General features: G+C 41.7%; 1 protein-coding gene across 1 annotated transcript; it reads left to right on the top strand.

The window, feature by feature from the left end:
* Positions 1-9,740: 9,740 nt before the first annotated feature.
* LOC138871605 (uncharacterized) lies at positions 9,741-10,586 on the top strand. The gene has a single exon (XM_070149490.1). The coding sequence runs from the start codon at positions 9,741-9,743 to the stop codon at positions 10,584-10,586; it is 846 nt and encodes a 281-aa protein (XP_070005591.1).
* Positions 10,587-24,500: the final 13,914 nt, after the last annotated feature.

A 24,500-nucleotide genomic window follows, 5' to 3' on the forward strand; every position in this document is an offset into this window, starting at 1 on the left:
AAGTCAGCCGGCAATATGAATTTAGCAAAACGGACAATAACATCATCAATTATGCCCAAAGGTCGCTTCATCGATCGATCCGCCATTTGAAGTCTCATTGAGGTAGGTCGAGGTTGCCCAATTCCCAAAGTCTTGAAGACCGAGTACGGCATCAAGTTAATGCTAGCCCCCAAGTCACAAAGGGCCTTGGCAAAATCCGCACTTCCGATAGTACAAGGGATAGTAAAAGCTCCGGGATCCTCAAGCTTGGATGCCATTGAATGCACTTTGGCACTCACTTGATGAGTCATCTTAATTGTTTCACACTCCATCGACCTCTTCTTTGTAACAAATCTTTCATGAACTTCGCATACCCCGGCATTTGCTCTAGTGCCTCAACCAAAGGGACATTGATTGTGAGGCTCTTCATCATGTCAATGAATTTTTTGAATTGATTGTCACTCTTTTGCTTTGCTAACCGTTGAGGATAAGGTAGAGGTGGCCTAGGAAAAGGTGCCTTGGCCTTTTGTATAACCGGCTCGGGCATGTCAATCACATGTTCCCTAGACGGGTTCACGACATCTTGAGTCTCTACCTCGGCTTCATCATCAATATCAATCCGCTCATCATTGTTCACATTTTGATTAACCACATCATCAACAATCAAAGGTACATCATCATCCCGCAGCTCAACATCTTCATCCATAACTTGCTTTTGCATTGAGGAATTCACATCACCGCCTCTCCCACTTCTTGTTGTAACCGCCATCACATGATTATTATTCCCACCATTCGGGTTCACCACCGTATCACTTGGTAGAGCACCCTTGGGACGAGTATTCAGTGCTTGAGAGATTTGGCCTAATTGCACCTCCAAGTTCCGGATAGATGTGTTATGCGAAGCTAATTGGGCCTCGAAATCTTGGTTCTTTTTCATCATTTGCTCGAACATGCTTTCAATTCTCCCCATATCACTTCCGGACGAACTCGGACGTTGAGAAGGAAATGGGGTGGATTGTTCGGTTGTTGGTACATGGGGGGCCTTTGAAAGCCTTGCCCCCCGTTGCCTTGGTTCCCGCTATTGTTCCACCCTCCTTGATTGTTGTTGTTGCCCCAATTATTGTTATTACCATTCCAATTCCCTTGGTTGCTTTGATTACCCCAATTGTTGTTTTGGTTGTTGTTATTCCAATTACCTCCGCCTTGTTGTTGATTGATGTTATTCCAATTACCTCCGCCTTGTTGTTGATTGCCCCAATTTCCTTGAGGACGCCATTGTTCATTCGAAGAGTTGCCTCTATTCCCTTGGTAGTTATTGACATATTGGACCTCTTCGCTTTGATCATCATAGCACTCATTTGAATAACCACCACCATCATTGTTGTTGTCATATTGTTCACAATTACCTTGAGGTTGTTGTCCTCTTTGCCTCCTTTTAAACATAGAAACACCTTCCATTGCATTGACTTGGTGCAGGTTTTGGACTTGTTGCAATTGCGCCTTTTCCAATTGACTCATAGTTGTTGTAAGCTCGGCGATGGCTTGGCCATTATCGTGCAATTCCTTATGCAAATGGATGACCGTGGGGTCACCTTGGGTCACATTTGCTTGGCTTTGCCATGCCGAAGAGGTGTCGGCCATTTCATCAAGTACATCGCATGCCTCTTGGTAAGAAAGTTTTATAAAGTTCCCTCCAGCCAATTGGTTCACAATGCATTGATTCGTGGTGTTGATGCCCCGATAAAAGGTTTGTTGAATCATAGGTCATGTCATTATTAGGGCGCTCTTTCACCATTGTTCTATATCTTTCCCATATCTTGTGCAAAGGTTTCATTGGCTCTTGCTTGAAAGCTAGAATTTCATCCTGAAGAGCTGTCATATGACTTGGAGAAAAGAACTTGGCAATACATTTGTCCGCCAATTCATCCCATGTTGTAATAGAATGATTGGGGAGCCTTTCTAACCAATCCAATGCTTTACCCCAAAGAGAGAACGGGAAAAGCCTCAATCTCAATGCATCCTCGGACACGTTTGGCTACTTGCTACCCCAGCATGTATCCACGAACCCCTTCAAGTGCTTGTAGGCATTTTGATCAGAGGCACCCGTGAAATACCCTCTTTGCTCGAGCAAGGTCAACATAACATTTGTGATTTGAAAGTTCCCCGCCCGGATTCGGGGAGGAACAATAGCACTGGCGTATCCTTGATTTGGTAAAACTCTAGGAGCCACTCTCGGCGGTGCCGGAGGAGGATCTGGAATATTGTTGTTCTCATTTGCATTTACATTGGCATTTCGGCCTCCCCGTGGAACTTGAGGTAAGACCTCATCTTGTTCTTGATCCTCTACCTCCTCCCCCGCTATCACATTGCCGAGAGGGTCATTTGCATTAAGAGCCATTGTACCTGATTGATCGACACAAACAAAATTAGTAAACAAGAAGGAAAGAGAAGCAAAACACAAAACTAACTAAACAGATAGTCAACACCGTAAGCTCCCCGGCAACGGCGCCAAAAAATGATTGCTGCCAACTCGATGCTACACTAAGGTAAGAAGAGCGGGTCGCAATAGCTTTTACCCGATATGAGAGTCAGAATCGATTTCCTCAGGGAGCTATTAGTGGAGTTAGATCATCTGTCTATCCTAGAGATGTGTTTGTGCTCCTAATTTCACTTCAAACATTTTTTGAGTTTTTGTATTTATAACTACTATTATAAAACTAAGGATTGAAGCTAAATTATGATAAGAGAATATTGCCAAGTTGTAATTAATGGGAAGAAGGGCACTAGGGTCGTAGCATCACCTAGGTGGCTAATTGACGGGTAGATGTTACTAAGGATAGATTGACATATTTGGGGATTATGCTATAACCGTTGCACAATTGCACCCACTTTCACACCTCTCGGTAGAGAGAGTGATTTTCCCAATTGACTCTCGAGAGACCAATTGGGTAGGCCAATGAGACCAAGCAACTAGGGTTCAAAAAGGGTGATTACTCTCTCGAGATTCAACCCGTTAATTGGGACTACTATTTCTCATGGGTCCATCCCAATTCCTTGTTGGATAAATTTTGCGGTCATAGACTCTCTTTCTCAAAAAGAGTTAAACCCACTAAGCTTGAATAATTGTTTGCAACCACCAATTCTTAAATAAAAACATAAAATCAACCCAAATAGCAAACACCCAATATTAATCTAACCCTAGATGGAAACACCCATCAATTACCCACACTAGGGTTGAGCCACAACCCTCGCTAATAGGTTTAGCCACTTATGCTAAATACAAAAATTGAAGAAATAGATGAAGAACTAAACATAATAATTGATTACTAGAAGAAACTACAATAATCTATTGTTAATGTAAAGCAAAATATGCCAAAAAATGGCTACAACACCGAGCGCAGCTATCGTCTGAAGTTCCCCGATAAAAGAGAGCCCTAAAAAATAGTAAAATATTCTATTTATACTAGGCTAGAAAAACAGGACAAAAATATCCCTGCGGGCCGCACAAAATAGACCGCGGCTGCACTGGCTCTTGGACTTCAACTGTTTGATAACTTGAACTGGGGGACGCGGACCGTGTTGAAGGGTACCGCGGCTGCGATGGCAACTGGCGCGGTCTGTGCAGGCATGATCACGTGACCAAAAGTGCACTTCTCTAAACCTCTGCTCTGCGGACCGCGTAAATGGTACCGCGGTCATGAAGCCTGAACGCGGACCACGTAAATGGTACCGCGGCCGCGTAGCTCTTAGCCTGATTGTTCCCTTCTCTGAACTTCCTAGTGCGGTCGCGGTTGCTTTTGTGCGGTCCGCACTAGGCCCATTTTTCTTCCATTCACTTGGTCTTGATACTGGAGCAAGTTTCACTCCTTTTTGAGCCGATATTTGACCTTTTGTCAATTTGTTGCTCAAACCTGCAATCAAGCACAATTTCTGAGCATTTTGGGACTATTTTTTAGCAATTTATAATCACAACATAGGTAAGTAGGGGGATAAAACACGTTAAAATATCACTACCTCCTCCCTTAATTGTCTATAATCCTCAGTCTTGTGACCGTGCGTGACATGATATTTTCACATCAAATTTCGGTTTCTTTGAGAAAGATCAGTTTGTATGGATCTGGGCCATCTGGTGTCCTTGATCCTTCTGATTACCGATACAATGCTTGATGTATCGACGCTAAAGTTATATTCCGATAATCGAGGTGCCTCCACAAGATCGGCATGCTTATCAAAATCACTTTTGCTCATAAGTCTTTGAAAATTTTGTCCTCGATCATTCGTTCGATCATTCTGGGAGATATTGTGTCCCGAGCCATTGTTCCTTCATTCTACGGCATATGGTTGATATCGTTCCCTGTTCGACCTAGGTTCCTTGTCGGTGTCCCTCGGGGTTTTAACTGCCAACCTGTTTGGATGAACTGAACCCAAAGGGGCTCCTAGTTGGTCGTCCTCGACCCTGATATTTGATTGATATCGATTGTGCACATCTGCCCAAGTTACAATTGGATACTCGACCAAATTTTGCTTCAACTATCGTGATGCTATCGAATTTCGATCTTCAACCCCTGGGTGAAAGCTTGAACGGCTCAATCATCTGTGACTGGTGGTAACTCCATACGTTCCATTTGAATCGGGACACGAACTCCCTCAGTATTTTGTTATCCCTTAGTCTTATCTTGAAAACGTCCGATTTTCACATTGCGGCCTTTATGGCTCCGGCGTGAACCTTCACAAAAGAATATGCTAACATGGCAAATGAATCGATGGAATTCGGTGGCAAGTTGTGATACCAAATCATTGCTCCTTTTGATAGAGTTTTCCCAAATTTTTTCAACAAAACGGACTTGATGTCATCATCTTCTAAGTCATTTCCCTTTATCCCGCATATGTACGTAGTGATATGTTCATTCGTATCGGTGGTCCCATTGTATTTTGGTATATCTGGCATACGGAGCTTCTTTGGAATGGGCTTCGGAGCCGCACTCTGAGGAAAAGGCTTCTGCACGAACTTTTTTGAATCTAAACCCTTTAAGATCGAGGGTGCCCCCGGTATCTGATCGACTTGGGCGTTGTATGTTTCCACTTTTTTGTCATTATCTTTGATTTTCTTTTCTCCTGACTAAATTCTTTTGGTGAGCTCCTCGAACATTTTTATAATTGTAGGATCGGTTCCTGATCCGCTACCATTCGTCATTTCCGGCACTGGCTCGGTACAGCAAGTGATTTCTGACTCGACCACACTCGGAGTTCTGTGTTGACTCTGAAGCTGAGCAATAGCGGCATGTTGAGCCTGCAATATCTCGAATATTACCTGGAGACTAACTCCACCGTTTCCTACGCAGTGTGTTCCTTGGCCACTAGATCGGCCTTCCCTGCACACACTCCCTCCGGGGTCCATGCCTAAGTCCACGTTCAAAGCAATGTGCGAATTGACATCGATTGGGTCGGCAACAGGCAGTTCCCCAGGGTTAATCAGTGGCACCCTGACTCCTGGAGCAATTACGTTATCATTTTCCCCGTGAAATCCAAGACCATCATCACCATGTACGGGTGCGTTTTGCGAGTTTGACATGTTTTAACCTGAGAACAAAAAATCTTTGAAAAGAACAAGTGTGAAAATAACGTGTGTTATTAGAATCAATTCTGAAACAATCACTACTATCTTTAGCTCTATGGTGGGCGCCAAACTGTTTACCCTAAAATCTGAGTAACAATTAAACTTCTATGCAGTTTTAAAGATACGTGATTTAGTCCAATACCGACCGATAAACAAGGAATATAATATATATATATATATATATATATATATATATATATATATTGAATAATAAAGCAAGTAGTGCAATCCCAGTCTTGACCTCGAGTTGTGATAGCCTCGAGGTAGGTTAGTAAGAACGGTAAAATTATAAGGCAATTCTGACGAACAATAATCAAGAAAGTGATGAATGTGTATTCTCTAGTCAATGAATAGTGTGTTACAAATGAATGGGCTCCCATTTATATAATAGGGTAGGGTCCTAAATAAGGTACACTTCTAATTATAGTAGGAAATCTTATTGAACAGTTGCCTAACCGCCTAGTACAAATCCGTTCCGGAATTTACGCAGCGATCCTCGGGCGGTTGCGAGAATCTCGCTCTTTCTGTTAGTAAACCATAACAGTATTGTCTCGAGGTCAGTCATACTCGGTCTTGGTTTTCATCGAGAACTTCGATCCTAAAGTTCTATATTCCGCCATCGGCTCGAGCCAGGTCCGTTTTGGGCTTATTCTCAAAGTAACTCCCCGAGCCTACGAAATCGGGCATACCTGATTTCGACCGTACACAAGGACTATTCTGAATATTTTTTCAGTTCCTATTTTTATATTTTACATGAAGTAAAATATTCTTAACTCAGAGTTCAATGATTATTCTTACTCTTAAGATAATTACCTAATTTTTCCATATGACATTGTTAATTAACGTACTCTTGTTTAATATTGTAAATACATTGTTTCTACTCATCATTTGTGATGTATAAATAAGAAATAAGTATTTTATTTTTGTTTTTATATCCAAAAGCTCATTAACTATCCTCTTGACTTTTACTTAAAATATATAGAATAGTAATGCATAAATCATAAATAACAACAGTTTATCTTAAAGCACAAGTATGAAGCATACTTTAGGAGATTTGAAAAACTTATTTAGCAATAGCTAACATTTTTTTATTTTTTTATTTTAGATATTTCTTTCAAATAACGAATTTTTAGTAATCTACCAAAAAAAGATATTGCATTAATTAATTATTGAGTCTTAGAATGCAAGTTACACTGGAAATTATTAAATATAGAATACGACTGTCTAGACGTCACACATCGCCTCGTCCAAAAAACACTGTTACCAGGCACAATGTTCATAGCTTCAGCTGGATGCAAGCCATCAAAATAGACACGGGCATTCCTCTTAGAACAAACATTTCCTCCCATTTTGCATAATCTTCAAGTTCTACCTTCTTCTATTGATGCCTGTATACGGTCGAAATCAGGTGTCCCCGATTTCCCATGTTTGATGGGTTGTTTTAAGCCCGAGTTCGGGGAGGGTCGCGTTCGAGCTCGATGGGCCAAACTCGAGCTCGAAGACAGAATGAAATGCACGGAGATAGGAGTACGATACCGAGGCCGAGTATGCTCAACCCCGAAATAGTACCGTTATGGATTTTTGATAGAATGAGATAGATTCTCGCCACGTCCTCAAGATCATGGCGCAAATCCGGGAATAGAATTGTACGATTCCGTACTAGGCGGTTAGACAGTTGTACCAAGAATATTTCTTACTATAAATAGAAATATTCCTTATTTAAGGTTCCCCTATTATATAAAGGGGACCCCAATCATTTGTAAGACAATCTAATCATTGAGCAAAGAATATACTTTTTACTTTTTCGCCTACTATTCATCAGAATTTTCCTTTAGCTCTACTGCTCTTATTTTACTTTTCTTGCTTAATTGTTCTTACTGCCCTAAACCCGCCTCGAATATACTCTCTACTTTTTGCTCTTAGCTCATCAGAACTGTCCTTTACATTTATTGTTCTTCTTTATTACTCTTAGTTCATCTCGAGGCCACTAAGCTCGAGGTCACCACTGCTGAGCAACATTGGTTTGGTTCACTTATTTCTTTCATTTCTACTTCATATTTCTTGATTATTAATTAGTATTGAACTAAATCACATATCTTTAAAACTACAAATCAAATTTAATTGTTACTCGTATTTTCGAGGTAAACAGTTTGGCGCCTACCGTGGGGCTAAAGATAATAGTGATTGTTTCATTACTGATTCTCATTACACACATTATGTTTACACTTTTTCTTGTAAAAAATTTTTGATTCTCAGGATGAAACATGTCTAGCTCACAAAACGCACATGTTTATGACAACGAAGGTCTTGGAGAAAACAGCAGTATAGGGGTTAGTGTACCACCAACAAAACCCTGATGAAGTGCCAAATATGGAACCAGTTGATGTTAGTTCACACAATGGTATAAACACGGACTTAGGCACGGACCCCGGAGGTAATGTATGTAGGGAGGCTCGATCTAGTGGCCAAAGAGCAAAAGGAATGGGAGATGGGGAATCAGCCTCCAAGTGATATTCAAGATGTTGCAAGCTCAACAGATCGTCATCGCTCAACTTCAAAGTCAGAATAAGACTTTGAGTATAGCTGAGCCAGAAAACACTCGGCGTGTTGAACCAGCGCAAGAGAGGTCGAATGAAAATGACTCGGCGACTGACCCCACCATTATGAGAATACTCGAAGAGCTCACCAAGAGGATCAAGTCCGGGGAAAAGAAGATTAGAGAAAATAACAAAAAGTGAACACTTATAACTCCCATGTTGATCAAATACTAGGGGCACCTCCGATCTTGAAAGATTTAGATGCCAAAAAGTTCATAAAAAAACTATTTCCCTCGAATGCGGCTCCGATGCCCATTCCCAAGAAGTTTCGCATGCCCGATATACCCAAATACAATGGGACAACTGACCCTAATGAGCATATTACTTCATACACTTGCGGGATAAAAGGAAATGACTTGAATGATGATGAGATCAAATCAGTTTTGTTGAAAAAGTTTGGAGAAACGTTGTCGAAAGGAGCTATGATTGGTACCACAACTTGCCTCCTAACTCTATTGATTTGTTTGCTATGTTAGCAGACGCCTTCGTGAAAGCACACCCCGGGGCCATAAAGGTGGCAACAAGGAAATCGGACATCTTGAAGATAAAAGCAAAGGAACAACCAGATGTTGAGGGAGTTCATGTCCAAATTTCAGATGGAAAGAATGGAATTACCACAGGTCTCCGATGACTGGGCAGTATAAGCTTTTATGCAGGGTTTGAATAAAAAGAGCTTGATAGCACGAGGTTCGAACCACAAGGCCATGAATGCTAGCCTAGAGTTACTAGATGAAAAGCGAGAAGCTGCGCTCGTTCAGATGGCCGCGCAAAGTCAGAATAAGACTTCAAGTATAGCTGAACCAGAAAACACTCGGCGTGTTGAACCAGCGCAAGAGAAGTCGAACGAAAATGACTCGGGGAATGACCCCACCATTATGAGAATGCTCGAAGAGCTCACCAAGAGGATCAAGTCTGGGGAAAAGAAGATTGAAGACAATAACAAAAAGGTGAACACTTATAACTCCCATGTTGATCAAATACTAGGGGCACCTCCGATCTTGAAAGATTTAGATGCCAAAAAGTTCATAAAAAAACTATTCCCCTCGAGTGCGGCTCCGATGCCCATTCCCAAGAAGTTTCGCATGCCCAATATACCCAAATACAATGGGACAACTGACCCTAATGAGCATATTACTTCATACACTTGCGGGATAAAAGGAAATGACTTGAATGATGATGAGATCAAATCAGTTTTGTTGAAAAGGTTTGGAGAAACGTTGTCGAAAGGAGCTATGATTTGGTACCACAACTTGCCTCCTAACTCTATTGATTTGTTTGCTATGTTAGCATACGCCTTCGTGAAAGCACACCCCGGGGCCATAAAGGTGGCAACAAGGAAATTGGACGTCTTGAAGATAAAAACAAAGGAACAACAAGAAAATGAGGGAGTTCGTGTCCAAGTTTCAGATGGAAAGAATGGAATTATTACCGGTCTATGATGACTAGGCAGCACAAGCTTTTATGTACGGTTTGAATAAAGGAGCTTGATTGTGTCTTGTCAATTAAAGCAAAACTTGATCGAGTATCCAGCTGTGACATGGTCGGATATGCACAGCTGTTACCAATCAAAAATCAGGCTCGAGGACAACCAGTTGGGAACCCCCTCAGGTTCAGTTCATCCTAACATATTCACAGGCAATCCCCCTAGGGATGTAGACAGGGAATCGATATCGAACAAGGAATGGTACCAACCATACATTGATCAGAGAAACAATGCCTCGGGTCGTAACGTCCCTCAAAATGATCGGAAAAACGATCGAGGTCAAAGTTCTCGAGGACTCATGAGTAAGAGCGGGTTCGATAAACATACAGACCCCACAGAGGCACCTCGACTGTTAGAGTATAATTTCAGCGTAGATGCATCAGGAATCGTGTCAGCTATTGGAAGGATCAAAGACACTAGGTGGCCTAGGACTATACAAATTGATCCCTCTCAAAGGAATCTAAACTTAATATGTAAGTATCATAGCACACATGGCCATAAAACCGAAGACTGCAGGCAACTAAGGGAGGAGGTATCCCAGTTTTTCAACAAGGGTTACCTTCAAGAATTCCTCAGTAATCGAGCCAAAAACCACTTCAGGGAGAGAGATGCAAGGAAAAATGAGCAAGAAGAACCGCAACATGTAATCCACATGATCATTGGTGGAGTCAATGTCCTTCAACGACCTATATTCAAACACACCAAGGCATCAATCACCAGATTAAAATGGACTCGGAGCTATGTGCTCGAGGACGCCTTATCGTTCTATTATGAAGAAGCAGAAGGCATATCTCATCCACACAACGACACCATGGTAATTTCTATCCTTTTAAATAAAATTCAAGTTAAACGTGTTTTAGTGGATCTAGGTATCTTAGCAAACATAATCAGATCAAGGGTCATAGAATAGCTTGGCCTGCAAGATCATATTGTACCTACATCCCGGGTCCTAAATGGCTTCAAGACGACAAGCAAAACAATAAAGGGCGAGATTATCCTGCCAGTAAATGTAGTCGGGACCGTGCAAGATACTAAATTCCATGTTATCGAAGGTGACATGAGGTATAACGCACTCCTCGGGAGACTATGGATACACAACATGAGGGCAGTGTATTCAACTCTTCACTATATGATGAAGTTCCCGACAGAGAAAGGAGTCAAAACAGTCTACGGAGAGAAATATGTTGCAAAGGAGATATTTGCAATCAAGGAAGTGGTACCGATACCAGAGCCTTCGACCTCGGAAAAAACGAGAATCGAAGGTAAACAGGCAGCCAAATAGCAATCACCGTCTCTAGCCTCCACAGAATCGGAGCAACAGGTAATCGAAGACGAAGATGAGGATTTCCTCACTCCTCGAACCTTCATCGTTCCTGAAGAGTCTGATGCAACTAAGTTAACGATCGAGGAACTGGAGTAGGTTATACTGATCGAATATATGCCCGAAAGAAAGGTATACCTGGGAATAGGATTAACCCCCAAACTCAGGAAAAAACTCATTCAATTTCTTATTAATAACATGGATTGTTTTACTTGGTCCCATTTAGATATGACAGGAATTCCACCGGAAATAACAACACACCGGCTAAGCACCGACCCCAGTTTCAAATCGGTGAAGCAAAAGAGAAGGCCCTAGTCTGAGGTGAAGCATGCATTCATAAAGAATGAGGTAACCAAACTTCTAAAAATAGGGTCTATTCGGGAGGTAAAATACCCTGAATGGTTATCCAACGTAGTTGTAGTTCCTAAAAAAGGAAACAGGCTTAGAACGTGCGTAGACTATAAGGACTTGAACAAAGTATGCCCGAAAGATTCTTTCACGTTGCCCAACATTGATCGTATGATCGATGCTACAGCCGGCCACGAGATCCTAACCTTTCTCGACGCCTACTCCGGGTACAATCAAATTCAGATGAACCCAGAGGACCAGGAAAAGACTTCGTTTATTACTAAGTTTGGAACTTATTTTTACAATGTAATGCCCTTCGGGCTAAAAACTTTTGGAGCCACATATCAATGCTTAGTTAACAAGATGTTTGAAGAACAAATAGGTAAAATAATGGAAGTTTACATTGATGACATGTTGGTTAAGTCCTTGCGCACAGAGGACCATTTGACTCATTTGCAAGAAACATTCACAATTTTGAGAAAATACAACATGAAGCTCAACCCAGAGAAATGTGCCTTCGGAGTCGGCTCGGGTAAGTTCCTCGGCTTCATGGTTTCAAATCAGAGCATCGAAATTAACCCCGATAAGATCAAGGCCATCAAGGATATCACGATCGTGGATAGTGTGAAGGTCATTCAAAGGTTAACAAGTCGAATAGCTGCTCTGGGTCGATTCATTTCGAGGTCATCAGATCGGATCACCGATTCTTTTCCTTGCTCAAAAAGAAAAAGGACTTCGCATGGACCCCGGAATGTCATCAAGCCTTAGAGGAATTAAGGCGATATCTATCGAGCCAACCCTGGCTTCACACCCCAAAGGTAGATGAAACATTTTACCTATATTTGGTAGTATCCGAGATAACGGTAAGTGGGGTACTAGTTCGAGAAGGGCAAGGTACGCAATTTCCTATTTATTATGTAAGCTGAACTCTAGGAGATGCTGAAACCAGATACCCACATTTAGAAAAATTAGCACTTGCATTGATAAGCGCATCTAGAAAACTAAAGCCATATTTTTAATGTCATCCCATATGTGTGTTAACCACATACCCCCTTCAAAATGTTTTGCATAAGCCCGAATTATCGAGCTGTTTGGCCAAATGGGTCGCCGAGCTTAGCGGGTACGATATTGAATATCAACCCTGTATGACCATAAAGTCTCAAATCCTATCTGACTTCTTGGCCAATTTTACGCCGACCCTCATACCCGAAGTAGAAATAGAACTTCTTCTGGGATCGGGTACATCATCGGGGGTATGGACCCTTTTCACGGACGGTGCCTCGAATGTGAAAGGGTCCGGACTCACATTGTCTTAAAACCACCTACGGGCAGTACCATTAGACAATCTATCAAAACTTCTAGGTTGACTAATAATGAGGCCGAGTATGAGGCCATGATTGCAGGTCTTGAGCTAGCTAAAAGCTTTGGATCAGAGGTCATTGAAGCCAACTGCGATTCACTATTGGTGGTAAATCAAGAGGATAGAATGCAATGGTACTTGGATAAGCTACAGATAACTTTTCACCGCTCCAAGGAGTGGATTCTGGATCATGTGCCTCGAGAATAAAATAGCGAGGCCGATGCACTTGCTAATCTGGGATTCTTGGTCAATGAAGATGACATCATCTCGGGAATTGTCGTCCATCTATTAAGGTCTGTGGTTGAAGAGGGTCATGCTGAGATAAATTCAACAAGTTTGACTTGGGACTGGAGGAATAAGTACATCGATTATTTGAAAGATGGTAAACTCCCATCAGACCATAAAGAATCGAGGGCCTTACGAACCAAAGTTGTCAGGTTTGCATTAGACGAGGGAGGAACACTGTACAGTAAAATGTTTGATGGGCCATTGGTAGTATGTTTAGGGCTGGGGTACACTGATTATGTGTTATGAGAGATCCACGAAGGTACTTGTGGAAATCACTCCGGCACCGAATCTTTGGTTCGCAAAATTATCAGAGCAAGGTATTACTGGGATAGTATGGAAAAAGATACTAATGAATTTGTCAAAAAATGTGATAAGTGTCACCGATTCGCACCAATGATTCATCAACCCGGAGAACAACTCTATTCGGTCCTATCCTTGTGGTCTTTCATGAAATGGGGAATAGATATAGTCAGCCCTCTACCAACGGCCCCAGTAAAGCTAAATTTATTTTGTTTATGACTGATTATTTTTCTAAATAGGTGGAAGCATAGGCCTTCGAGAAGGTCAGAGAAAAGGAAGTTATTAACTTTATTTGGGACCACATCATATGCCAGTTCGGGATACCCACCGAGATTGTATGTGACAATGGAAAATAATTCATCGGCAACAAGGTGACGGAATTCCTCGAGGCACATAAAATAAAGAGGATTTTATCGACACCGTACCACCCAACTGGAAATGGACAGGCCGAGTAGAAAAACAAAACTATCATTCAAAACCTGAAGAAAAGGTTGGATAATGCAAAGGGGAAATGGAGAGAAGTTCTACCCGAGGTCCTTTGGGCATATCGAACACATCAAAGTCTAGCACGGCGGCTACCCCATTCTCTTTGGTTTATGGCTCCGAGGCCCTCATCCCTGTTGAGGTTGGAGAACCCAGCGCCAGGTTTTGACATGCATCGGAGGAGTTGAACCACGAGGCCATGAATGCTAGCCTCGAGTTACTAGATGAAAAGCAAGAAGCTGCGCTCGTTCAGTGGCCGCGCAAAAGAAAAGAATCGAGAGATACTACAATAGAAGGACCAACCTTAGACACTTTGGAATCAGGGACTTAGTTCTATGAAAGGTCACCCTCAATACTCGAGACCCAAATGAAGGGAAACTAGGCCCGAATTCGGAAGGACCGTACCGAGTCCTCGGAGTTGTTGGTAAAGGATCTTACAAACTTAGCACGATGGAAGGTGAACAACTGCCAAACAATTGGAACATATCCTTACTCAAACGATACTACTGCTAAGGTATGACTTTATCCTTTTGTCCATTTGAGTGTAAAACTAACTCATTGCAAATTTTTTATCGAACCTATCGGAGGCATACGATCTCCAAGGCACCCTTTTTACACGAAGGCCTTAGGTTTTAAAGCATGTGTTGCACTCTTTTTCCCTTAGATCGGATTTTGTCCCAAATGGGTTTTACCAACAAGGTTTTTAACGAGTCAACAACTATGTGCTACTGTGAGCACGTGATTTTTGCCCTATATGAATTATTCCAACAAATTCAAAACAAAATAATTTCTTTCAAGTGTTTGCAGTTTTGTGGATTTCGTGGCAGTTTCTATTAATTATTTGCATTTTGTCTGTGCATCTTGTTTTTGTTTAATTAATGAAAAAAAAATATGCTGCATTTGCATTTAGGATTTAATTTTGTATTTTTGAACTAATTAACAATTTAGTGTTTTACAAAAATAAGAAAATCACAAAATAGTTCATTTTTAGCATTTTAATTTTAATTTTTCGAATTTTTGTTAGTTTTCTTTAATTTGGCATTTAATTAGGGGTGGTGAGCATTATTTAGAGTTAGTTAATTCGATTTGATAGGATAATTTGTTTAGGAATTAATTTAGGTCTCATTTTAATTTTTAATTTTTAAATTTGATTTTAAAAGAAATTATAAAAAAAAATCAAAAGAAAGGAAGACCCTGATTTTGGCCATCTGCATTTGAAATTCCCCAGGCCCAAGTCGTCCAAACCCCCTCACCCGGCCCAAATCACCTTAACCCGGTCTGGTCTTCCCCCCCCCCTAATTATCAAGACGACCCCATTTCGTTGGCGACAGATCAAGACCGTCGAGGTTTGTTGATCGGACGGTCCTAAAGCTTGGATCACCTGATATTGAAGTGTCCAAACGTGCCCCCTACCCCCCTCTCATCTCTTTCACCAGTCTCTCATCATCCCCGCCGGACAGAAATCGTCTCCGCCGGCGGCGGTACTCTGATCGACCCCAAATTTACACCCTTGATTCCCCTTCATCTACCCATTCCAAATCCCCAAACAACTCCTCTCAAATCCTTTCAGAAGTGCTCGAATTTCAGATCAAAGATCGAAACCCTAGCGCCGCCCTTGTTCTCTCCGGTGGCGGCGCCACCTATGTTCAACCCCAAATTAACACCTTAGGACCGTCCTCGCTCCCTCATCCCAAATCCTCACTCAGATTTCTTCAAACATCTCTGGAACTCCTAGAATATCAAATCGAAGAGTCGATCCATGAGAGCCTAAGGTCGGAATCATGCATGCAAGCATTTTCAGGAATTTTTCGGTTGTTTCAAGTCAGTTTTGTCACAAAATAGTGACACTCGTTTGTTCCTCACCAAGAACAAATGTTTGCCACTGTGTCGGGTTGAATCAGTGCCTCAGTTTTTGATTTCAAGTCTAGTTAGTAAGTCACGTTCATCTTTGTTTTCAAAATCATTTATGTGTCACCTCTGTTCCTTTCCTCTCTTTTAATTTGTTTTCTGATTTATTAACTGTCCTGTTAGAATTTTTGGTTTGGTCACTGAGCTTAATTAGTTAGCTTAATTAGTTTCCCTCCTGTTTGTGATCGTTAATTAGTTGATTTGTTTGGTTTTTAAGTTTTCTGAATTCGTTTGGGTTTCATCTTTGGGCTCTAAGGTCAGTCTAAGACCTCATATTAAAAGAATTCTATTTGGTTTGAAGTCTGAGCCCATGTCTATTTAATCGTTGAGCCTGTTCGGGGGTTCATAGCCCATGTTCAAGTCTGGCTGGGCTTCAAGGCAAAATACAGGGGTTTAGGGGTAAAAACATGGCAATTAAGGGTTAGTTTAGGTAAAAGACATAAGGAATCTAGGTGTAACTTACTAGGGAAGCTTCTAGGAAGCTGGGGCTGGGGCTATTATGAATTTCTAGATTGTACATTAAAGACCCTTAAGCTAAAACAAGAACTAAAAGGGGGGGTAAAGGGTAAATAAGTAGTTCTGGGGGCTGCCCTATTGGTTGGGCCTATAAGAGGTATCATTCTTGCCTTTCAAGGCAAGAATTGAAGAGCAAAAAATCCGAAAATCCTAGGCAGCTAAGGATACAAAAATTATACTGTTCTATTGAGAAATTCCTGTGATATTTCCTATGTGTTAATTTCTGAGCAACTGAAGGTCGAGAGGAGTTGAATCAGTTGGTGTTCAAGGTTGTTTGGTTCATTTCTGGTTCGATTTTGATTGTTGGGCTTTGTTGAATGCTTTGCTGGTTTGAAACTGTTTCCAAGTTGATCAATTCTTACTCATTCCTGGTCTGAAGTTGTTTAGTGAGCTGACCCTGGTGCTGAAACACTTGCTGCTACTATTTTTACTTAGTTGATCCCTTATCTTTCATTTCTGTTGTGATTTCCAGGTACTCATCTTATCTTCCAATGTATAAAAATGGGTGAATGTGAAGATTGGCTCACTTGAATGAAGATTTACACTAATGTGGTTGTTATTCCGTGTTTTTCACCTTCGAAATTGTTTAGTTCAGATTAATTTGCTTCTACAACTTTCTGGTCGTTCTGGATATGGATTGCTGTAGTAATATGATGTTGTTTATGGACTTTACCTCTTCTTCTTTCAGTTTTATAATCATCATGTAGCTTTAAATGTCCTAAGTGTCTTTGTCAAAGAATGGTTGTGATTGAGAAATTAGACATGTTAGTTTGTTGGATTTCCATTTGATTAGAAATTAGACGACAAAGTCATGTAATAGAGTTGTTTTCTTAATGATTCAAGTTTAACCATATAATATAATCGGCAGCATGTTAGGGGATAAATATCATCATGGTTGGCATCGCACTGTTAATTGAGCACTGAGTAAGTTCACTAGAGTTCTGAATTAAATTGTTTGTTATTGAAATGCCCACTCACTGAAGATAGAGGTGTGAATATTGAGACCAAGCATAAACTGATACGAATCATTTGTCTAAGACTTGTTGGCTGCAATTCGTATGGACGCTCCTCAATGCCGAAAGTTCAAAGAGAATGAAAATATTTGTTTGTTATCTTCATACAATAGTTCATTTCTCTCCAAATATGGTTTAAAAGGTGCTTTGGTTTATATTGTTTTCCCTAGTTAAAAATGCTTTTTTTGGTCGGTCCCGTGACTTAATCTTGGGGTAGTTTTTCCCTTAGTTGTTTCATTATCCTTTTGGTTTATTTATTTTGTTTGAAAGTACTTTGACGAATGTTTAGGATGGCGAGTTTTCATATTTATGTTGATAGTTTTCTTTTAACTCACGAATTTTATTAACAATTAGAGCGTAAACTTTAGTAAAGAAGAAGCTTTTAGAAGTAGCTGACTTAGATTCGTGGCCCTCGCCTAATTAATATTTTTAATTTCTTTAGAAATCGAGGCATGCCATTTAGTAAATTTACATGGCCCTTTCAAAGTTAAACACTCGTAGTTTGCTTTAGGCCCGATTTAGATTAGTATTGCGATTATGTATACGTTCGCGTAACATAATTGCAAATTAAACTTTTAAAAGACTCGAGGTATGCGTTCGCGCAACTTCAACCAAATTTTTCTTAAGTAAATGTACAAGCGTTATTAATTGTGGACACGTTCGCGTGACATAATTTCTGACACGCCAAGGAAAGGAGTATACGTACGCGTAACTCAGTTCTTTAATTATGAATAGATCAAATGATTAAAAGCGGTTAAAAGAGGGCAAGCGCACATAGGTTCTAAAACGAGTAATTAGACAATTTAATAAGCCAAGTATGATCAAAGCGACCATGCTAGAACCACGGAACTCGGGAATGCCTAACACGTTCTCCCGGGTTAACAGAATTCCTTACTCGGATTTCTGTGTTAGCAAGCCGTAAATAGAGTCAACTTTCCTCGATTCGGGATTCAATCGGTGACTTGGGAAACCATAAATTATCCCAGGTAGGGACTCTGAATTTTAATTAAAATAACAAATCCCGTTTCGATTGTCCTTTAATTGGAAAAACTCCCTTATACCCTTTACGGGGTGTAGGTATAAAGGAGGTGTGACGGCTCTGGCGAGTCTGCTGGGGATCGAACCCAGAATCTCTGGTTCAGGGTTCAAGAATTTGAGCTTGTTAATCTGATTTTGTTTAGCTTTATTGTTAATATTATTATATTCTGTGAATCTTTTGTGCTAAATGCTATCTGTTTACCGCTTTAATATTATTTGAATTGTATATAACTGTCTTCTTACGCCACCCATCTGAGTCTTCTGGAAATGGTGCACGTTTGCGTAGCCCGCTTTTTCTGTAGAAATTATACCAAATAGAACGAGGCTGGGCAAGCGACAAGGCCGGGTAGACTTCAGTGCTCTCGGTACGTCGCCCCCTCCTCGGCCCCAGTTATCCGCTCAGGTACCCCAAGTCTAGACCAAAACCCCAAGATTTAAACCTATAAAAACACAACCTCATGCTGGATCCCTAGTAGGAACGTTTGTTTTTATCATGTGCATTTGACTTAGGGGACTCAACATAGAGGTTGGGTCCGTCTAGGATAGGTATGCCCGAAATAACAGACCATCCTGATGCATTCTACGTGCTATGTGAACATTTATTTGTTTTGGCTTGCATGCTGACCGGCCAGGAAAATAAAGCGAGAAAGGAAAACCAAGAGTGATATAGGGAAGGAAATAAGGCCCGATTCTAAAAATCCCGGTATTTGAAAAACGTCCTGAAACTCTGCCCAAAATTTTTCAAAAAGAGTTATTTCAAAAGAGTCAAACACTGTGTTCTTTCAAATGTGTCAGAACTGACCGAACTACGCAGGTCTAATTCTTACCGAATGTGGGATACGTAGGCAACCTACATAAGGTTCGGCCTTATTTTTTGAAAAAAAAAGAGAAAGAAAAACAAGAAAAGAAAGTCGTGGTCGAGTGAATGCAATCTGGATTTTTAATCATAAGACGATCTAGCTTCGGCAATGTCTTAAACCGTTCTTGCCGAGATAGCCTTAGATATTTTTCAGTTGTCAAAAGGCTATTTTGTAAAAGAACGGGCAAATTTGTGAAGTGTCATAAAATAATCCTCCACGGCCTCAAAATTCATGTGAAATTGGGAAGGGGCCATATTTGCAAAAACAGTCGCTTGGCTAAAATTGGCATATAGGGGAAGAAATCATGGTCCTTTGATTTATTTAGGGTCCATTAGAGTCAACCCTAGCCTTAATCTTCCACATGAACAAATTAATACCATCCAGGAACCGCCAGAAGTGGCCAAGGAACAGCTCAGCTACACTTGCGTATGTGGTGGAATGATCTAGACGAATATGGTCAAAAATGGGTGAAAAAGCAGTTGGGTGCTCTTATAAACATTTTTGGGATCAAACCACGGGAAGATTTGATCAAGGCTTTGGTAACTTTCTGGGATCCTGCCCATAATGTCTTTCATTTCTTGGATTTTGAGATCACCCCTACTTTGGAGGAAATAGCCGGGTACATTGAATTCGGACGGGATTTGAGGAAGCAACGACTTATATTTCCAAGGGCTCCATCAGTGCATAAGTTCTTTGACCTCCTGAATATTAGTAAACAGACAAATAAAGAACGTGTGAGCAACGACTGTTGTGCTTTCCATTTCTTATACTTCAGGTTCGGGCACTCTGCTGGTTTTGAAACGCATGAAAAAGGTCTGAGCAACAAACAAGACAAGGGCCTTTGGCAAATTCATCGCCGGTTCGCATTTATTGTGGCATTCTTGGGGATCATGGTTTTTCCAAATAAGAAAGGGATGGTGGATATTCGTATGGCTATAATTGTACAAATCCTTACTACCAAGGAAGACCATACACTTGCCCCGTTGGTGCTGGCGGATACTTATCGAGCATTGACTCTATGCAAAGCAGGGGCTCAATTTTTTGAAGGTTGCAGCATCCTTCTGCAAATGTGGTTTATCAAACACCTTTTCCATCATCCCAGATTTATGAGTTATCGTTCGAGCCCGAATAACTTCATCACTAGTTACAAGGAGAGGATAAAAGATTATAACGCACCAGAAGGGTTTGAAGCATGGGTCTCTCACTTGAAGGTTCTTAACGCAGGTCACGTCGAGTGGACTATAGGATGGCTCCCGAGGACAGAAGCCATCTATATGACTGCTACCAAAGGCTACTTGAGGTTAATGGGTGTAAGGAGTATCCAGCCATATGCACCGCAGAGGGTCTTGAGGCAATTGGGAAGGTATCAGATTGTGCCTGAAGATGAAGATCTAAGCACCCAAGTCATAGAGTTACATCTAAAAGCTGCATTGCCCGAGGCTATAGTTCAGCAGGATTGGAATAGCTGTCGGTATCTAAACAATGGCACCCAGGTACCAGACATCGCCAAGGGGGAAGTAGATCCAAATTATGCTGCTTGGTTTGAGAAAATGTCTTATGTAAACAACGAGCTAGAGCCCGAAAGGCCCACCAAAAGGCCTCATGTTCAAGACTTTGATGATAAAATTCAGGAGAGGTTAGCTTGGGGGGAGAAGGAAAAGGAATATAAGGCCATCATCCACGGTCTACGAGAAGAATTGAGAAATGTCACCTTCAACAATGATTTGCAGGCACAAGAGGTCGAAGGTGAAAGGAGAAGATTGGTGCGAGAAAATGAAGCCCTCAGAGCTCAGGTTCGACAGTTGAAAATTGAAGCCGAGAACCCAAGCCGAAGCAGGAAAGATGAAAGGCTCATTTACAACCTCACTCAAAAGGTACGTAACTATGAAGATGACCTGCAGAAAGCTGAGTCTAAACTAGCAAAAGCACGGGCGGGGTTGGCTAAAAGCGCCGAAGGGTGTGCAGCTTTCGTTCAACAGATGAAAGAAAGATATGAAGAAGGGGTCACGGGTTGGGAAAAGGCAATTGGCAACCTCGAGGGTGAAATGGCTAAACAAGTCAAAACTTTTAAGGCTGAAAGAGAACATTGTTACGCCTTAATGGCACATCTAGAAAGAGACTTGCAACAACTCCAAGAGAAGAACCAGGTAGCCGAACGAACTTTGGAAGCTAGAACCGAACAAATTGGGTGTTTGTTGCAAGAGAAGGGCGTCATAAGAGTGCGAGTCAAAAGGGTCTCTAACTACATCGCGATGAAGTGCAGTAGCTGTGAGGATATGACTAGATCTATGTTCTTCGCTACTGTGATGATTTTCGTTCGCCGGGTAATGGAAGATCTCTACCACCTCCAAGGGGATTTAGCGAGTCGGCCCGCGGCAAGGCCGAATGATGCCCCGCGGGTCCCGGGGGCAGTTGAGGCACTAATGTATTCGTGATTTCTTGAGTCTGTATTTTCTTTTCGTTAAAGTCTGCCAGCTATTTTGGAGTCTGTATTTTTTTTATAAGAGTATGTGGGTTGTTTATTTTTCGAGTCTGTATTTCGTCTTTCATCAGAGTCTGTTAGTTTCTGTTTAAGTTTATTTCCGAGTCTTATTATGGAAAATTTGAAAATTCCAAAAAATGTTTTATTATTTTTATCCCCACGAACTACGCTTGGTCTGATTCATGCGGGGTCATGATACGTAGGCAATCTCCATAGGATTCGATCGTAACCAAATGATAAAGAGAGAAAGAAAATAAGAGGAAAAACAAGAGAGTAAAGAAAAGAAAAGAGCGGAAAAAAAAGAAAGAAAAGAGAGAATAAAAACAAAGAGAGAACAGAGGAAAGAGTGAAAGTAAGGAAACAAAAAAAGAAAGAAAATAGGGAAGTTCGCAATTAAAAGGACAGGATGACGCATGCAACCAATCAAATACATAGTAGAGACGGTTAACTGTTTAGGTGCATTCATGCCCAATGTGCGGTTACCAATCTGTTAAAACTTAATCGCTAACAATGTTGTTGTTGATGCATTGAGTCCAGGTAGGTGGTTAGTTGATTGGCATTCTGGCAACTCACTCATACAACACCCGATCGAAAGACAGGCTGAATATGGCCCACTAGGAACCGGAAACAAGTATTGTCGACCCATCGAAAGAAGTGGAAGAATTGGACGTTAATGCGATGAGGGAAGAAATGTATAAGCTAAAGCAACAGATGGCTAAAATGTACCAAGCCTGGGCCAAGGGGCATCCACCACCGGTTTATCCCGCCAACCCTGCTTATGTCGCACCATCAGCCCAACCTCCGGAGCCTCCCACTGTGAACTCATCTCTAGCCTTTCCCCTCTACCAACAATGTCATGGTGCCACTTCCCATACTTCTCAAGCTCCACCACCCAAACAAGTCCCATACCCTCCCCCACCAATTACACCTGTTTTAGTGGCACCTCCACCTGCTACATTACACCAATCTTCTAGTGAACCACTGTTCCAAACTCACGACAACAGTACTATCCCCTTGAACCCACCTTCAAAGTTCCAGAACCATATCCTTACACCTCTCATCTTGATCTCCCGGCAGAGACCGAGAAACCACCCAAAAACCCCAAGCATGAAGAGATGATCAGAAAGGTCAAAAGCTTAGAATAGTCGTTCCGAGATATGAGGGGGTTGGGAGGTCAAGTGAGTGTGGCATATAAGGATTTATGTATGTTCCCAGATGTTCAGTTGCCAACGGGGTTCAAAATGCCCAAGTTTGATCTGTACGATGGGCATGGTGACCCGGTAGCACACTTAAGAGGATTTTGTAGCAAAATAAGAGGAGCAGGTGGAAGAGATGAATTGTTGATGGCATATTTCAGCCAAAGTTTAACGGGATCGGCCTTAGAATGGTATACAAGACAATATCACAACAGGTGGTACACATGGGACGATTTGGCCCAAGCCTTTTGCCTGCCATTTTCAGTACAACCTCGAAATTATCCCAGACCGTCTGTCGTTGACAAAGCATGAGAAGAAGCCGGGTGAGAGCTTCAAGGAATATGGATTCCATTGGAGAGAGCAAACGAGGGTTGACCCTCCGATGAAAAAAAACGAGATGGTTGATTATTTCTTGCAGGCTTTGGAACCCGCTTATTTCGGTCACTTGGTGTCAGCAGTAGGTAAGTCCTTTAATGAAGTCGTAAAAATGGGAGTCATGGTTGAATAAGGACTCAAGTCCAACAAGATCATGAGTTATTCAGTAATCAAGGCGACCACCCAGGCCATTCAAAACGGTACTGGAGGGGTACTCGGGAAGAAGAAGAAGAAGAAGGAGGATATTGTGACAATTGAGTTAGGAGCTTGGGTTGGATCTAGGAACCTTCCCCGTTACTACAACCAGCCGCGACCCTATCCCCAAACTTACCCACACACTCCATATAACCTACCACAACATTATTACCCACCGCCAGATCCCCATTTTTCTGTCCATCACGCACAAACCTATACCCAACCTCCCGCTCACTCACAATGGCGTGCGCCAGCTCCACAAAATCCGTACCAAGCTCCACAAAATAACTATCCACGCCCAAAAGCCTACAGAAATCCTCCTGGAACGGGTTTTCGACCCAACCAAGCCTTTAAGAATAAGAGGTTGCAGAAGCAAAAGACTTTCACTCCATTAGGAGAATCATATGCTAGTCTATTCCACAGACTGAGACAGTTGGGTATGTTGAATCCGATCGAGGCTAAATTGCCGAATCCCCCTCCCAGAAATCTTGACCGCTCGGTGAGTTGTGAGTATTGCTCAGGGGCCCCAGGACATGACACAGAGAAATGCTGGAAATTGAAAACATCCATTCAAGAACTCATTGACACCAATCGGATTGAGGTCCAAGCCCCGAAGGTGCCCAATATCAATCAGAATCCCCTGCCAGCCCATCATGAAACAAATATGATTGAGATAGTGCATAAGGGAGGGGAGCCTAAGAAGCATTCGCAAATCGTCATGATGATTCGGGCTAGTAAAGCCAGGCCATTTGAAAAGTCAACAGGTGAGAAGTCTGTGATCAAGTTGAACAGGGCGAATAATGAACCATCTGTGGAGGTCAAGAAGGGGTCCTCAAGTGACGTTGTAAGAAAACATGAAAGAGAAAAAGTGGTTGTGCCAGGAGTGACGAACAAGCCTGTGGTAATTGTGAAGTGTGCCCCCACAGATCCTGTCGTTATCAAACCGGTAACTCAATTACCGATAGTTAACAGCAAGGCAGTCCCATGGAATTATGAACGAGTGACAGTGACTTACAAGGGGAAAAGGTTAAAGAAGAAGTGTGTGAGACTCATGGTTTGACTCGATCGAGGAGATGCTTTGCCCCCGAAGAGTTGAGAAAAGCTAAGACCTCAAAAGATAATCCAGTGTTGGTGAAGAAAG

This window comes from Nicotiana sylvestris, chromosome 6 (genome assembly GCF_000393655.2).
Source record: "Nicotiana sylvestris chromosome 6, ASM39365v2, whole genome shotgun sequence".
Lineage (NCBI taxonomy): Eukaryota > Viridiplantae > Streptophyta > Magnoliopsida > Solanales > Solanaceae > Nicotiana > Nicotiana sylvestris.